The 16752-nt window shown below is 37.4% G+C and overlaps 3 protein-coding genes across 4 annotated transcripts; 1 reads left to right on the top strand and 2 right to left on the bottom strand.

Annotated features, from left to right (window-relative positions):
• The first annotated feature begins 98 nt into the window (after positions 1-98).
• On the top strand, positions 99-1821 carry LOC105170958 (Nucleic acid-binding, OB-fold-like protein). 2 transcript variants are annotated; one of them, XM_011091926.3, is made up of 2 exons: positions 99-257; positions 900-1821. In XM_011091926.3, exon 2 carries the CDS (start codon positions 958-960, stop codon positions 1609-1611), a length of 654 nt encoding a protein of 217 aa, XP_011090228.1. In that variant the 5' UTR covers positions 99-257; positions 900-957; the 3' UTR covers positions 1612-1821. The 2 variants fall into 2 exon arrangements, with proteins under 2 accessions (XP_011090228.1, XP_011090230.1); XM_011091928.3 differs by having other exon boundaries at positions 104-288.
• Positions 1822-2033: 212 nt separating this feature from the next.
• LOC105170959 (uncharacterized) lies at positions 2034-5836 on the bottom strand. Its single transcript, XM_011091929.3, has 10 exons — positions 5684-5836; positions 5289-5545; positions 4933-5137; positions 4582-4672; positions 4342-4487; positions 3914-4157; positions 3708-3812; positions 3439-3621; positions 3140-3344; positions 2034-2807 (listed from the first exon to the last, which is right to left on the bottom strand). Exons 2-10 carry the CDS (start codon positions 5521-5523, stop codon positions 2320-2322), a joined length of 1902 nt encoding a protein of 633 aa, XP_011090231.1. The 5' UTR covers positions 5524-5545; positions 5684-5836; the 3' UTR covers positions 2034-2319.
• Positions 5837-6454: 618 nt separating this feature from the next.
• On the bottom strand, positions 6455-15526 carry LOC105170960 (indole-3-acetaldehyde oxidase). The gene is given in 10 exon segments (XM_011091930.3): positions 6455-7007; positions 7752-7941; positions 8159-8257; positions 8611-8703; positions 9049-10014; positions 10707-10925; positions 11271-11480; positions 11588-11847; positions 11945-13618; positions 15127-15526. Coding segments are annotated over 10 exon segments (4095 nt in total). The 5' UTR covers positions 15287-15526; the 3' UTR covers positions 6455-6783.
• Positions 15527-16752: the final 1226 nt, after the last annotated feature.

A 16752-nucleotide genomic window follows, 5' to 3' on the forward strand; every position in this document is an offset into this window, starting at 1 on the left:
ATTAAATAATATTTTGATTTTCAGTTCGGGTCGGGTACCATTTAGCAAAGTCCAGTCGAACTGGACCCATCACCCATCCCATACATAATACAAATATATTTTAGGGTTTCTGTTAAATCCCCATGTCATAAGAAGCCTAATGTGGAGCTTCACCTTGTCTGCTAACTCTTCCCCCACTGATTGACGGCAACCACTCCAGGCGGCGCCGACGACAACGACTGCTCTTCTCACCAAGAAAACGGTGTCTTAGCTGAAAGGTTCGTAACTCACTCCTCCACAAATATTTAGGTAACTGAATCCCCTTCTCATATTCATTAAAATCTCTAAAAGCCTTGTGCCTAGATTAGATTGAAATATTGGCTTCTTAGCTGATGTTATTGATGCTCATGAAAAAGAAACACTTCAATGAACTCCATTGAAAGTAAAATGAAAAAGCAATGACCAAGAATTGTAATCGTTCTGAAGGAGGATAAAAGGTTTGAGAGTGGAATTAGCTAATGCTAATTTGTGGCTTATCAGTAGGATTGGTTGGTTTGAATAGTCTGCCACGAGAGGGTACGATTGATTTGGATGCAAAACCAATTCAAATGCGGAAGAATTTTGAAAGAATTGATTCTAGATATTTACTAGTTGGGGGAATCATTTCTAGATTAGAAGAGATTCCGCGTTGAGTTGTTAAACTAAGAATAATTAATGCGCTATACAGCTATGTTATAGAATTGTGCTCTTGTATTCTTATGAATGAATGATTTGCCTGATAATTGGTTGGGAATTCATTATGCTATTATGCTATCAGCGATGAATGTTTTCGGTGCATGGACATATTATAGCCTACTTCAGGACAGAAAACTAAGTCATCTCGTTGTTATCTTTTCTTATTGTACTCTCAAAATGTGCAGCATCTGGCCAGGCAAACCTCTCCTAGGTTTTGAAGTCTCTTTAGTAAATCAATCATCAATGGCATCCTTTTTATCGAGAAAATTGTCCGGTGTGGTTCTTTCAAGATATAGAGCAAATTCTGTGGTACCAAAGCCATCTTCTATTGCTTTTTGCACCAAAAGTCTTTCTTCTGCAGAAACTGAGTCGAGCTCTGATTCTGAGTCAGAATTAGGCCGTCTTCCCGCAGATTCTTCTTCTTCAAGACAGCAGCCGGCAAATAGGGAGCGACCACTTGAAAATGGATTGGACCTGGGCATTTACAAAGCAATTTTGGTGGGGCAGGTCGGGCAGGCTCCAATACAGAAGAGACTGAGGAGTGGGAAGACGGTTACTCTGCTATCACTCGGAACCGGAGGCATACGAAACAACAGGAGGCCCTTGGATAATGAAGAGCCCAGGGATTATGCAAATCGCTGTGCTGTGCAGTGGCATAGGGTATCAGTTTATCCGGAGAGGTTGGGGCAACTTGCCATGAAGAATCTTGTCCCTGGTTCCATCTTGTATGTCGAAGGGAATCTGGAGACCAAAATCTTCAATGATCCCATAACTGGCCTTATTCGGCGAATACGAGAGGTTGCCGTACGCCAAAATGGCAGGCTTTTGCTTCTAGGAAACGGAAATGAAGCTGAGCAGTTAACAAAAGCTGATATTGCTCGTGTTGGTTATTACTAAGGTGATTTGTTTACATGGTTTAGCTCTTGTAATTATGTTCTCACATTGTTTTAGGTTGAAGATATGGCAGCCGTTAAGTATGTTGTTGGCCATGAACTGGTGGGTAGACTTGGGATTTTGCGCCATTTTTATTGGCTTTCATGACTCCATACTTACAAACATGGCATTAGTCCAATTTTCTTCTATGGAGAAGACATCTCTTTTGCATAACTTGTGAAAATTGTGCTGAATTTTTATCCATTTTGAACTGAGTGAAAATCCTGCCCGGTGACGACTAAGGAGCAAGGTAGCATACATGAGAGAAGCAATAGGTCAATCTCTTCCTTTTGGGCTATCCAAATTTAGGGATGAGACGCACTTTTTCAGTGTATCTCCAGAGATACGTTTCCTAGAGTTACAGGTCAATTGCTGCTGTCAAAACAGATGTTAACTAAATGTGGATCGATGTTTTACTTCTTGTAAAACGACTGGAATTGATACATTCTCCACGTTTTGCACCTTACAGCAACCCAATCAAACTACCAAATGTTAGCAAGTGCCTTAGTCAAAAGCTCTCAGACAGTATTTTCTGAAGATGCGGATACCTTTTATTAAACTATACAAAATCTGCATTTGCTGACGTAAGCTCCATAAAACGATTGTATCTAAAGCACATAGTATGAGTAGTGGAAGAGCTAGAGAGCTTCAAAAAACTCCGAACTAAACTTCTCAGTTCTCCTGCCTAGGTTTAGTTGTCAGCCCAAATCCAAATGGAAATAGAGGATCATAATGGGGGTCGCCAATGTTCATGGGAAGCTGGTCCACTGATCTAAACCAAGTTCTTCCAAGTTTACCAGTAAACCCTTGTTGACCAAATAGAACATCAGCTACACCTTGGCCTTCTGTCCCCGGAAGCCATGCAGCCACGAGTGCATCTATTTCTGCAAGATGAGGCTCGATTACAACTGGGCGCCCAGAAATGACAATAACAACACATCTAACAATCCCACAGACGTTCTTAATAGTGCGTGGCCCAGGTTCGATGATTCTCAGATTCTTGCTGTCACCATACATCTCAGCATATGGAACCTCTCCCACAACAACAATGGCACAAGAGAACTTGTGTAACCTGAGAAGGTTTGTATCAGGATTTTCCATATGGACAACATGGGTAGAAGGATGAACAGTCTTTCTTATACCCTCTAAGATCGTAGTTCCTGCCAAGTTCCGAAATCAGAGCCTGAGTCAATATTCCGTTTGCCACATCTCGGTTCTCTAATCGTTTTGTTCAAGATAAAAAAAAAATAATTACACTCTCCTCACAGTTATGTTTTACATAATAGATTTACCCTTTAAGAACGGATGTGAGGGGAACTTCTAACCTGAAACATGACTATACGCGATGTGAATGTGATTTTCAAATTTTAAGAGGGTTTCATTATGCACAGACTTCAGGGAGTTCCTTTTGTCACAGGCCTTTCAAGAAAAAATACAACCCTTTCAACTTGTTGAGAATTTATGAAAGTTCCATAGGGTATCATAAACATACCAACTATGCGGTCATTGCCATGAACACCCTGCCACTCCACTGTCCAGCCTCCACATTGGTATCCAAGATTATCAGCATGAGTCCCTGCAACTAGCAGTTTTCCAACTTTCTTGGGGAAGGGAAGCAATGGCTGATTAGCACTTTTACCATTCTTCAGAAGCACAAGGGATTTCCTCACTGCTTCCCTTGCCAATTCCCTATGTTCCTGTCCAAAGAGTAACCATTTTAGTTGAAGCAGAAGAGGGAAGAAAAGAATAGCTGGTATAGAAGTTTACAGTAATTTACTAGACAAAAATGACCTGGCTGCCTAGTTGATTTGCCAGGCTAAGATCAGCCAAAGGGTTCTCAAAGAGACCCATAACAAACTTGACTCTTAATATCCTCCGGACTGCATCGTCTATCCTGCTCATCGGGATAATATTTTTCTTCACTTGGGAAGTCAGATGCTCGATGAATTCAGTAAAATTTTCTGGGAGCATAACCTAGGATCATCAAACCAACTGTATCTATATTAGGTAGAATGACCATTAACACAGACTTTTCTGATATATGAAATTTCCTTCATTACCATGTCTATTCCTGCAAGAACTCCAGCTTGAACTGAATAAGAGTAGTTTGCATGGGGTGGATCTGTTATCCTGTCGATGCCCTTCCAATCTGATATGACAAAACCCTGAAACGGACATCCAGAATCGGAAGGTAGACATAAGACATTCTCTTCATTTGGCTTGTCTGGCTTGGGAAAAAATCTGAGAAAGATCGTTTATAGCTTACCCTGAACTTAAGCTTGTTCTTAAGGAAACTCGTAATAAGTTCATGGTTGGCATGCATCTTCTTGCCGTTCAAGCTCGAATATGCTATCATAACTGTGGAGACACCCTTTATGATTGAATCAAAATACGGGGACATGTGGATGCTAAGCAGCCCATGAAAGTCGATCAAGGTGTTGTTTTCATCAATACCATTGACCGTACCACCATCACCCACGAAGTGCTTAGCACAAGCTGCAACTTTTTTCCTTGACAATATAAATCAATCTATTAGGTGCATGGAATATGGATGATCACGAACAGGTTAAATGATTATGGAACATTAAGAAACAAACGTTGCACATTGAATGGTAGGTGCTAAGAAATGCATCACAGGTTGCAGGACTTAAGATGTAAAAGTGGAGAAGATAAGAATATTTTAGTTATTCATACTTTCCAGCAACAAAGGGAACACCCTTTTGGAGATGAGACGGGATGTCTCCCTGTAAACCAGGTATGATGTCAGTCATTGCTCGAACAATCTTATGATCTTCACTAAAGCTTTCATAACAACGACCCCATCTTGGATCCCTGCATACCTATACAACTGAACAGATCAGATTGTATATACACAAACTATTCAAACACCAATTTGAGAGGACTTTGAAATTAAGTTGCTCATTTTTTGCTTACAGAAATGCTGGGTGCAAAAGTGTATGGAATTCCTGTGGCTCTAACTTCAAGTGCCGTAGCAGCTCCTATTCGTTTCACAAGGACTGGATCTCTGTTCACCATTTTGGTCCATAAATAACGGTCTAGAAATTCTATTTGATTGGTGAAAGTGAATGATACAAGAGGCTTGATTTCAAAAGAAAGCCAAAGTTCAAATATGAATCAGCTTGAATCAAGAGTGATCTGCGGCACCCATTTTTGTAATGGAAAGATTCACACAAGATATCTTTAATAAAATAACAAGAAATAAGATTTGTTTAACTAAGAGAAGAACATAATTCTTAGCAGTTAGCAGTGGAGTGTTATACTTGCCTGGTGACTCCAAGTCCAACATTGTGAGGAAAAACAGTGGCCTTGTAGACAAAGCTGTGGCCGTGAATAGCATCAATCCCATAAATCATTGGGATTCCAAGGCGGGTCGAAAGCGCACCCTTTTGAAGATCATTCACCATATTCACCCAATCCTCAGCAGAAGCCTTAGGAGGTGGAGGACTCCCCCCTGCACTTATTACACTCCCTGCCCATTTTCAAAAGCTTTTCTTAGAGGATCACATTCAAATGCTATAAACCCAACTTGCACCGATGAGTTTTTAATTGTTTCTTGAAACAAAAATACTTCATTTGAGCATAAAACAGGAAAAAGGGGTTGTGAAGTATTATGGATATACCAACGAAATACTTCTTGACGATGCGTGGAGAGGCAAGCGTCCTCTCAATTTGTGTCATCTGCCCAATCTTTTCTTCAAGGCTCATTCTCCTCATCAAGTCTTTGATTCTCACATTCAGTGGCTGTTTGGGGTCTTTGTATTTCGGGTACCCCTCGGCTTCTGTAGCAGCAGCTGCCAGCAACCACAAGCACAGCACCAGAAAACTCATCGTTAAGGCCACTGAATACTTCCCCATTTTTCTGCAGTCCCCACTATCTCTGCATAATTTAAGACAGCAAAAAATGTCATTTTTGTCTACTCAGCATCTGCATGTGCATGAAAATTCTAATGCTTCTGAAGAACAAAACGTTAACATGTATCCATCATAACCAGTTTCAGGAGGAAGATACGAAAACCTTAATCACAACAGTGAGAGCTAGCTACAGTCTGATATGTGTGTGTGTGTGTGGTAATATATATAGATCTATATACTCTATATCTGTACTATGATAAAATTATGCATAGGCTCGGAGGATTCTTTCATTTTTTTATTTGACCAAAATATTCTTATCAGTATGTTGCTTTTGTGGTATTTATGTAACGGTAAATTATATTTTGCGTTTTGGACTATACCTATTTTTATACTTTGTCATCTAAACTTTTTTTTTTTTTTTGTCTATTTGCTATCTCAACTTTGTGAAATTTGCATCTTGCTATATATAAGCATTTTCTGTTCGAGTTTTTGTTAGAAATGCACTGCACATGTGATATTTTACCCATAAATGCATGTGAAGTTTTTTTAGTAGAAAAATCGATTGAAAAACGTTCATATATCACAAAGTGTAAATCCGTAAAGTTGAGGTAGTAAGTTGACAAAAAAAAATGAGATGGCAAAGTGTAAAAATGAGTATAATTCGGGTAGCAAATTACAATTTACCCTTTATGTAAATTATATTTTTCCATTCAAACGAAAACTCTTTTTACACTTTACCATCTTATTTTTTTTTTTTGTTAAACTTACTATCTCAACTTTGTGAAATTTTCATTTTTCATATATGATCATTTTTTAGTTGATTTTTTGTCGGAAAAACATAACATGCGTTGCACATATGATATTTAAGGACGGTGAATGAATAAAATATCATATGAATGCTAAAACAGATCCCCTGAAAGTGATTAATCAGATATATAAAAATGGATCGTGTACATTGACAAAATTCAACTAATAAGTAAATCTTTTTCAAGAATTCATAATCTTTTGATTTCTTACACAGTAGTAGGAGTGGTGACACTGTTTCAGTGACATGTTTGATCATACAACTCCTGAAAGTGGAATGTGTAGCTAAGTGGACGCAGCACTCACTCGCCATGAAAAGATAGAAACCATTATTACAACAACGTTCACATTTCAAGATTTCGACAGCATGAACTTTGTAACTGTTGTGTACATGAGAAGCAGGACTAAAACATTGGTGTAATCTATCAAGGTTCATGTTAAAAGTGTAAAACTATCAACTTAGCTTCCTGAATGAGAGAGCAGGCTGTTTAAGTACATCTCCACAGCAGTTAGGCCACAGAGTTGCTTAACTACAGGTGGAGTAGCAGGAACGTCCAGTAGAAATGTGGGATCGGTCCCTTCAACCGCTCCCCAAGACTTGAGCTGTTTTCTGGCCTCACTAATGGCAGCTCGTGTAGCGCAGTAAACGGATACTGCCATAAGCAAAGGAGGTTCACCGCAAGCTGGACAAGAGTATCAGATTTTTCAGTTAGAAAAAATGTTGAGTTAGAGTGTGAGAGTAATTGTGGGAGAGAGAAGGGGGAGCAGAGAAAGCATAACCATGCTCACTGTATAGATGTGATACCATAATATGAGATTGTGGCATGACAAGATAATATTTAACAAAATTTCTACAAGAGTATTTCCTGTTCCTGGACGTTTAAAGGCTCTAGCTCTTTGTTTAATGGACAGGTGTTTTATGGGGACATACTATGAGCACAAGAATCCTTCCTCTTCTTACATGGTTTCTCATGGAACAACATCAAAATTTGTGCTCGTTGCATGCTATTTCACTAGGTTTACATCATAAATTCAGCAGGAAGAGGAAATCTTTGAACATGAACCAAGTTCTGATCCCATCTTGTCTAGATAATTTTAGGATCTCTCAATTGAATACAATGCTTAATCCGTCACATATTTTTCCACGCAGTGTTCATCAAACTATACATCTGCTGCATTTTTCACCTCATCTTGCAAAAAATTTCTTTTTTTACATTCTACCAGTGTACTACTTGGAAGTCAGCATCTCAGAGAGGAACAAATCAAGATAAGTTTGGGGACAAACTGTTAAATCTTTTTCTGCTTTTGGAACATACCTTCTATGCTCAAACATTTACCACACATATCTCGTGCAAAAAAGATCCGCAGGCAAATCACACTTTAAACAGTATTTTTTTAACAGTATATTTATAGAGCAAGCAACATACCCTTAGAGGAGAGTATACGATTTTGGTGGTATCCGCTGTTTAGCACCTCAACATTAAATTGTTTAGGTATAGTGTCAAGAGTTGGGATCTTGTATGTCCATGTGCTGTCCGTAATAATCAATCCATCTTCATTAGCTAAGTATTCTTCAATCATGAAAAATCCAAGGCCTTGGACAAAAGCACCCTCAATCTGTAAAAGGCAGAACATTAGATCAATTTAACGAGCCAGTAAACTTAATCATATGGCATTCACTATATAATGGCCAAAAGGCAGTGACAAGATGTACCGAAAGTCACAAGTAGGCAAGAAAAACTCGGTCATTTTAAGCAATATGACTGCTGTAAATAAATCTGATTTTCCTAATTGATACAAGTGAAAACAAGTAATAGGATTTTGATATATATACCTGTCCCAAATCTACAGCAGGGTTCATGCTCTGCCCGCAATCATAGATCATATCAGTTCTCAGTATTGTTGTTTCACCTGTCAGGACATTTATTTCAACCTGCAAAGAAAAGGATTCAAAGACTACTGGTGTGATTTCATAGGAACTACCTCTATAATACATCTAGGGAGCATTATGCTTCTTACTACTGTGAGATTATAAACAGCAAAACACTATAAGTAGCTCTCAAATTGACAAATTCCATATAGAATATAATCAAAGAATTCTATATGGTAATAGGAAGTTCCTGATGCTGGTGACTAAATTCAAGAACAGAACAGATTGAGATCATTTTATTATTATCATATTCTTTGAGACAGCTTCTGTGTCAAAGGTCCCTGCCAAACCCTCATGTAGCGCTGCTTGCATTGTTTACAAGAGATAATTTAAACAACTCAACCAGAAAACTTTACCTGACTTACTACAGCACCATAGTTCAGGTACGATGTAGAACCCTCAGGCACAAAGTAAGAATTTGCTGCTAAGTTTATAGAATGGCTATGTGCCTGCATTCAGAAATCAAAGCATGCGGTGCAAATTAAAATATGTAAGAACAATACAAAGCAAAAATTTCCAAAGGAAAACAACTCATTGACATAATTTACTGAAACTTCTTATAAAAAATTGAAAATGAGTAAAATACATTTACTTTTATCTGGACAAGCACCAGTTCGTGAAGTTTAATGTTGATGTAAAAGAGGAAGATACCAACAACGTTATCTTTGCTGCTATTCCATACTCAAAACTTAATAAGTCAATCCAGCAGAGCCCCATGGACTAAAACTAGAAAATTTCGTTTAATTTGGATGAAATAAAGTTTGGAAGAGAATTTATATACACAAATCACAAACCTGTAGAATCAGATCGTTCCATTTCACTGAACCCACTTTTTCCTGCAAGCTTTTCTTAAGAGAGGTGAGTCTTTCAACCAAAATATTGCAGCATTGTCTAACAGCAGCACAACTTGATTCAGATGAAGTGCTCCCAGAAGTAATGCCTCCTTGTACTAAGCTCAAGGTGTCTGACTGTATAACTCGTACTTTTTCCACCAAGTCTTCAGTTCCATCACATTGAATTAAACTGAGAGCATAGGCCGTTGCTTGTTTTACCTTAGTCCAAAGTCCCTGGCCCATCTCTATACCTCCAACTTCTACAACAATAGATCCATCCCAAAGGATACTTACTTTTGCCGGGATTTGACCTAGGGACACTTGATACACAATTGGTACTCGAGATACACCCTGTTTACGCCATATACTAGAGCTGTTGAATTGTTCTATGTTTGCAATATTTTGCATATAGCCCGATGATCGAGCTACCTTATCCCAAATAGATGGCAAAGTATACTCTGTCAAGTCTCCAGTAGCATCAGTATAGAACAATTTTAGGCTTTCATATGTATGAAAGTTAATATTCCTGACTGAATCCACTTCCATGGACAGCACAGAAGCAACACGCTCTAGTATTGCTTCAGCAATAAATGATCCCTGTACATCCCCTGGGGCCCGCATTGCTGATTTGCTCGAATGGTTCGTCTTGCATAGTTTTATGTCAAAAGATAGAGCTCCCCAGTTATACTTTTTAAGTGCAGTGACTATGCCATGTGGCATAAAGGGGCTCACATCTTCACTAATTCCTGCATTGATTAGTATGTCAAGGTGTAATGCTGTGATCTTCCCGTTAGATTTGAATCCGACACTGTACGTTATCTTCATAGGGTGTCTTCCTCCTGCAATTATCATGTCTGTCTTCCGATCGAGATAGCATCTGACTGGACGCTGTAATTTATGAGCTGCTAGTGCACATGCTGTAGCAACCTGAAAATGACATTTAAGTAGTCATATATGTTCCATATGTTAACTTAAGAGTTCAATCCATGCATCAAAATTTCAATGACTACCACATGAGCTGATGTTAATTACAATAACTTTCCATGGGGACTTAGCGTCCTCCAGAATATACCCCTCCATTTTGAAATTACAAACCCCCCCCCCCCCTTCGAATATTAAAAGTTTGCCTATTAGCCTCTTCCACCAAGATTTTTGGGTGGAAATTAAGACTTCAGCTTCAGCTAAACATTTAATTGAGTTTCGTTATCATTAAAAGGCATGAATTATGGTAAGTTTCCTGTGTCGCACATTAATCTCCCAGTGTTCAGAAGTCATATTAAATGGATAACAAGTATTGCATCTCACTGTTAGCTGGTAGGAGGATACTTCATGCAAATAATGAAAAGGAGACTAACTAGTGTGCGTATCTTCAGAACTAAGTCGGTCTTCAGAAGTACGAACACATTGGTGATTTATTCATTGATATAAGATTCTTGTCCATTATGAATCTAATGAACGACAGTTAACCACAATGTCATGATATCCATGGAAAGAGTCGATAAATATGTGAGAAGGAAAAATGTTCGAAATAGAAATGGGAACTTAACATTGGTCCAATTTACTAGAAATAAGTAAAGGGGGAAAGAGAAATATATGAATCTCATGTTAATCGTACTCACAGTCATGGCTTTTAGTATCTTTCCGCCAAAACCTCCACCAAGCCGTCTTGTAATGACACGGACATTATGCTCAGGAATACCAAGACACCTTGCAATTGCTTTCTGTGCAAACTCAGGGCATTGAATAGAGATATAAACTACCATGCAGTTGTCTTCATCTGGAACAGCAAGTGCAGTTTGTGTCTCCATATAAAAGTAGTATTGTGAACCAAGATTGATCTGGATATAAAGCAAATAATAAAGAAAGAATTATCAAAAATATCAATTCAGCATCATATGTTAAGATCCTTTCTTCGTCGATGGATAAATAGCTGGAGTAGCATATCACTGGCAGAACATTTACAAGAAAGCCATTTTGCAAGAGTTTGTAAAAGCAGTATGTGATTCGAAGTTCTACAAATATGCTTGAAGTTCAAAACCAAATTAGTGAATTGCTCAAATAAAAAGGGGCTTCAAGATTATTCATAATTCAAAGCTAAATTACTAAAACTACATTGTTCAAACTGAAAGAGGCAATCAAGATTTCCTTATGAACAGATAGAATAATAGACTAATGAAAAGTACCTCTGCAGAGAGAATCTTCTGATCAGCTTCAGCCATTCCCTTTGAGAAATCACCAACCTCTTTCGGACTAAAATGGGGAGGAACATCAAAGAAACTTGATTTTTTGACAGCCTCATCAACAGTTAAAATTGGTGGATCTAAGCCTTCTGTATTATAATCCACACGAGCTGTTTTTGCCGCAAAATTGGCATGTATTTGTGTATCTGCAACCTAGAGAAGATATTGCAAACATAAGTATTCTCATGCAATTTGGTGCGAAGAGTCTAGTTGCAATGGGAAAGCTTCCCAACTTCTATCAGGTAAGAAAGTGTACATACCACAAATGCAATGACGTCACCAGCAAACCGAGCAATGTCACCAGCAAATAAAGGTTCAGGACCAAAAAAGGCTGTGCCTCCAATATTTTCTCCTCCCTTTGGGATATCTTTAGTAGATATAACAGCAGCAACTCCAGTCGGTTTTGGCTTAGCATCAAAAGAAATACCCTTCACTCGAACTAAAGGCTTGGTGCTACAGATAAGAGCTCCATGTAGACAATTTGGAGGCGAAGGAATGTCATCAACGTACACAGCCTCACCTGCACAACCAGTGAACGTAAACAGTGAGCCAAGCAGATTGGTGAGAGATTCTTAAGCTAAAACTGTATAGTGAAAACTTAAAAAGGCATAACAAACCAGAAGCTTGGATGGCAGCACCAACTTTGGGTATAGGATCACCCACTGGATGATAATCTTTACTATATTCGATAACCTGCTTTGCAGATGACAGCAATGATGGGTTTCTCATTGGACTTGTATTAGTATCTATGTTGCTTTTAGCAGCTTGTTCCAGCAGTGAGTCATTTAAATCCTTGGATGAGCCACCACATAACTCAACAAGAAACGAAAATAGAAAACTGACTGCTAAGCTTTTCCTGTAAGCAGGATGTGAAGTTCCATCTTCAGATACAATAGCATCTTTTACTAATTTAACTGCTTCATCCAGAACTCTAACACTAAGCATTTTCCCTGCGAGATATTCCTCCACTTTCCTCGCCCTTGTTGCATGTTTTATCCCATAAGCCCCGAAAGCCAACTGAACACGGTTCACCAAAATTCCATTTTTGTCACCACAAACATCAGCCAAGAATGCAGCATTTAAATAGGGCAATGCATTTCCAAGTGGCCGTGGTGCAACACGGTAAGTTTCAAACAACAATCTCGAATTACTTTGAACTGAACCATGGATTCTTGTTGGTTCCAGAAAAGGAATCTGAACACCCAAAAGCACATCTTCCGGGGCTATAGGTGGTCTGTACAAGAAGTCTTCAAATGTAATCTTTTCTTGTTTATCACCAGTCAGTATGCTGACACTAGCACCCACAGCAAGAAGTAGTGTGGCAATATCTGAAGGAAAATTCATCCTCTGTGCCATCACCAAATTGCCCCCAAGACTAGCAGAGTTCCTGATAAAGCCAGAAGCAATTTTTTCCATATGGTCAGCAATTCTTGTGAACACCAGTTCTGCACCTGAGCTTAAGTTGGATTTACCTTCTTACTTTAGATATATTATAACTTTGGAAATTGATAAAGCTGCTCCAAATTCAAGCCCTGAGTTATCCTTTTTGACCACCGAAAGCTCCGGGATGTACCTAAGATCAATGTATTTGTCATACTTCTCTGTTTCTTTGTAATAGCCATCGCCTGTGTTGCCAACAACTAGCTTGATCTTTGCACCATTTTCTACTATACCAGAGTGCAGCAAGTTTTGAAGCTCCTCAATAGTGACTGGAGTGTACCAAGAATATTTTTTAACATTCAAAATCCTAGTTGACTTGTATTCATCTTTCAATACTTCAGTATACGGACAAGTATGATCCTGTGGATTATAGGCGGGTAATTTACTTATTTTGAGTTCCTTCGTATCCCCCTTTCGCCAAAAGGCGTTGATTCCCAAATCCTCCAAATCAACATCTGCAGCAAAACTTTTGCAGGCATCAGCTATGGGACGATAACCAGTACAGCGACAAAGATTTCCTGTTATAGTCTTTTCAGCTTCAGAAACTGTCAGCTTGGAGAATCCAGGTGAAGCTTGAGAACAATGTGATTTTTCAGCATTGGCAACTGCTGAGAAAAGTGACATGCACATTCCAGGAGTGCAAAATCCACACTGAGAAGCGTGGAATCCAGCAAACCTTTGATGGATTGGATGGAAGCCATCTTTACTATTTCCAAGGCCTTCACTTGTAGTAACAGAACAGCCATTTACACTGCAGAGAAGCGTGAGACACGAACTCACAGTAAAATTTTCAATCTGCTTAAGTACGGGGTTATACTTTGACAGCAGGACAAGGCAAGCTCCGCAACCACCTAAAGAGGTGGAAATTTTGGGAAGTGTAAGGAATCGCTATGGGAATGAGCTTTATAAGTAACCATAAAGAGTCAGATGAATTAATTTTGAATTGAAGACACAAAAGGATCACTGAGCAAACTCCAAGTATCGTTTACAGATTCGTTGAATCCAATGAAAATACCAGAAAGAAAAAGCACCAGTGACCATAACGGGATTTTACTTGGCGACAGATAACAAAAGAAATAGAAAAATGTATTGCTGAAGCTTGTTAAAATTAGTAGGATGTACTTCTTATACACTATGATCCTGATGCGAATGTACATAAATTATGCCCCAAGTTGATAGCTCTTACTCCTCGTCAAGAACCTTCTAATGAGAGAAGAACATGTAACCGGCTGAAAAACCGTAGACAGAAATTCTAACTAAACCCTTGAAGGACATCTAAACTCAATGCATCGATACTGGATGGAGCATCCATTTTGTGATGTCAAAACCATTAGTGCATTCTGATAAAATCACATAAATCAACTCCAAACAACAAGGTCAAATTCATAGCATGTCAAGCCCCTACGAAATAGTGAATTTAACAAATAGAACACGCTGTTCTGCATAAAAGGGTATGTAACTTTATAGAGAATATAATCTTGCAATGTTTCCAGGATTAAAACTAGCAAAGGATCATCACCCTCTTTCTCTCAGAAATCCCAAGGAAACACTAACACACACTACAAACACAGGCATGGAAAATACAGCCCATATCCAAGATTCACATTCAAAGTGGTCTTAATCCAACAAGTGTAAATGGACAAACAAATGCAAAGAGACATCAAAAGTAAGAAGCCATATCAGGAATTACATAGTGAATGCACGCAGAGGCATCAAAGAAAATAACCCATATCAAGAACCAGATGTTCAGAGCCTAAAGAAGCTTCCATAAGAACTCATTATTCCACGTTGGATGTAAGACAGGAATATTATCGGACCGCACAAAACAGAAGCATAATAAGATGTTAAAATATTAGTTCCAAAACAAAATACAAATAACATAAACATTATGAACCAGCATATGTTAAGAAGTTAGCAATACTAATAAGAAAAACAATTAGTTCAGATATTATAAAATATTATCATAGTACACATATACTCGAAATATAATAAGGAGTAGGTGATGTCCTCGGATCAGCAAGCACGGATGTGATTACATATACATCCGAAGACACTCTGGAACATGCGAACAAAGAGCCATCAAACAGAAGAGCCCATGCCCAGAATCACAAAATCAAAGCGGTACCAAATAAGACAAACAAATACTGATAGAAATCAAACATAAGAACCCATCTCAAGAATCCAAACGAGCACAGTGAATCCGGTTGTAACCATATGTAGAGACACACAAATAACAATCCAAGAGTAGAGCCCAAATCAACAACAATCACACACACACACACTCAAAGGCAAAGCACATAGTTTAACCAAAAAACAAAAAGAAAAGAAGAAGAAGAAGTGATTGAAGCTGTGACAGTACCTTCACCACAACCAAGTTTAACGCTCTTGAAACGAGTCCTTGTGCGCAAGAATTCAAGCAACGTAGTGGAAGGCTCAATTTCAGGCACCTCAAATGTCTCTCCATTAACATCAAACGCTAGACAATCACTCGGCGGCACTGAATTTTTCACCCCTTCCATTTTCGCTCAGCACAGGAGCTACCAAGTTCTAGAAAAAGGTAAGCAGATAACGCCACTCAAATGCTTGAAATACCGAATACATGCAGAATGCATCCCATTTGTTGACGTAGATTTTTGCTGCTCTGTTTTGACTTTTCTTACTGAAATACTGATGCATCAATCAACCAATAAATTGATACGACTAAGAACTGTACGTAAATACTCACACACTTAGATTCAATCTTATAACTTCAAATTGGTTCATAGCCTTACACACAAAAGTCTTAGCCTTACACACAAAAATACATGTATTGTGCTTATTATGATTCGGTCTTTTTAAAAGTATTTTAATAAGCTTACATGCGGAGCAATCTTACCAAGGTTTCGTAATACGTATTACTCACCGTATTCTTCTTGTATTTTTAAAATCCTAATATGTATAAATCTACGATAGCCGTTTGTACTTTTCTTTTAATTATTTTGAACAAATATTTTTTTGGCTGTCTTTTTTTTCTTTAAAATTTTTAAATAAAATTATCTCAGCCAAAAATAATAACTAAAATTTAGTTCTCATTTTATTCACAGACAATGGTATAATATATATCAAATTTAGATCTTTCCAATATGATTCTATCGATAATTTATTTTGTAAATTTTACAGTTGAGAGATTTAATGCGTATCTTGCTGATTGAAGATAACATCTCCTATCTTAACTCTAAATAAACGAATCCTTAATCAGACAGCTTCAACCACTTCCACATAATTAAATCAGTCAACATCACCATAATATATAAATAGAAGCAGTTCTGCTCTATTATATTTTTTAAAATAAAGTAATATTACCTCCTTACACGACAAAACAACGATATAATAATGAAAAGAATTAAAAAAAATCAACTTTTTATAATAAGAGACATTACTATTTTAATAAAAATTAATGTCTTCCAATACGTTCTCAAATTATTATATAAATATATTATTGTAAATTCATAATAAATTAAGGTTGCAGTAATATTAAATCAAAAGTAATTGGGATTCGCAAATCGCAATCATCAAAGTAGAATAGAACAAAAGAGAAAAATATTTAGTACACGATTCCCTTTCACTTTTTATAATTTTACTTTATAATATAATATCCGTGGCAATAAATTTTTCATATTTATAACAAAATATATAAATCAACAACTCACACTTCAAAAAAGAAAAACTAATGTATGATTAACAGAATAAAAAAATTAATATAATGGTGTTAAAATAACATTTAGTCACTTTTATAAAAAAAAAAAATAGTTGTCACTAATTATCATTTGTGAGTGTAGTTATTTTTTTTTTCTTAATAATAGCCATTGCGGCACGCTATTCTTACATGAATATAATAAATAATATTTTGTATTCTAAAATATATTATAAATAAGAATAATATATATAAACTAGTGAATCCATTTCAAAAGAAAAAAATGAACACGAATGGACAAAATAAAATCAA

Source organism: Sesamum indicum, linkage group LG9 (genome assembly GCF_026168435.1).
Source record: "Sesamum indicum cultivar Baizhima isolate 11 linkage group LG9, ASM2616843v1, whole genome shotgun sequence".
NCBI classification, from domain to species: Eukaryota; Viridiplantae; Streptophyta; class Magnoliopsida; order Lamiales; family Pedaliaceae; genus Sesamum; species Sesamum indicum.

Bases quoted from the DNA above. Each gene is read 5' to 3' on its own strand.
- LOC105170959 (XM_011091929.3), bottom strand. From the start codon at position 5,523: ATGGGGAAGTATTCAGTGGCCTTAACGATGAGTTTTCTGGTGCTGTGC. The intron at 3,345-3,438 runs GTCATTTTTGTC...CTCTTTGGACAG, and splicing joins CAAATCAACTAGGCAGCCAG to GAACATAGGGAATTGGCAAG. The intron at 2,808-3,139 runs GTATGTTTATGA...GGAACTTGGCAG, and splicing joins TGGCAATGACCGCATAGTTG to GAACTACGATCTTAGAGGGT.
- LOC105170958 (XM_011091926.3), top strand. From the start codon at position 958: ATGGCATCCTTTTTATCGAGAAAATTGTCCGGTGTGGTTCTTTCAAGA.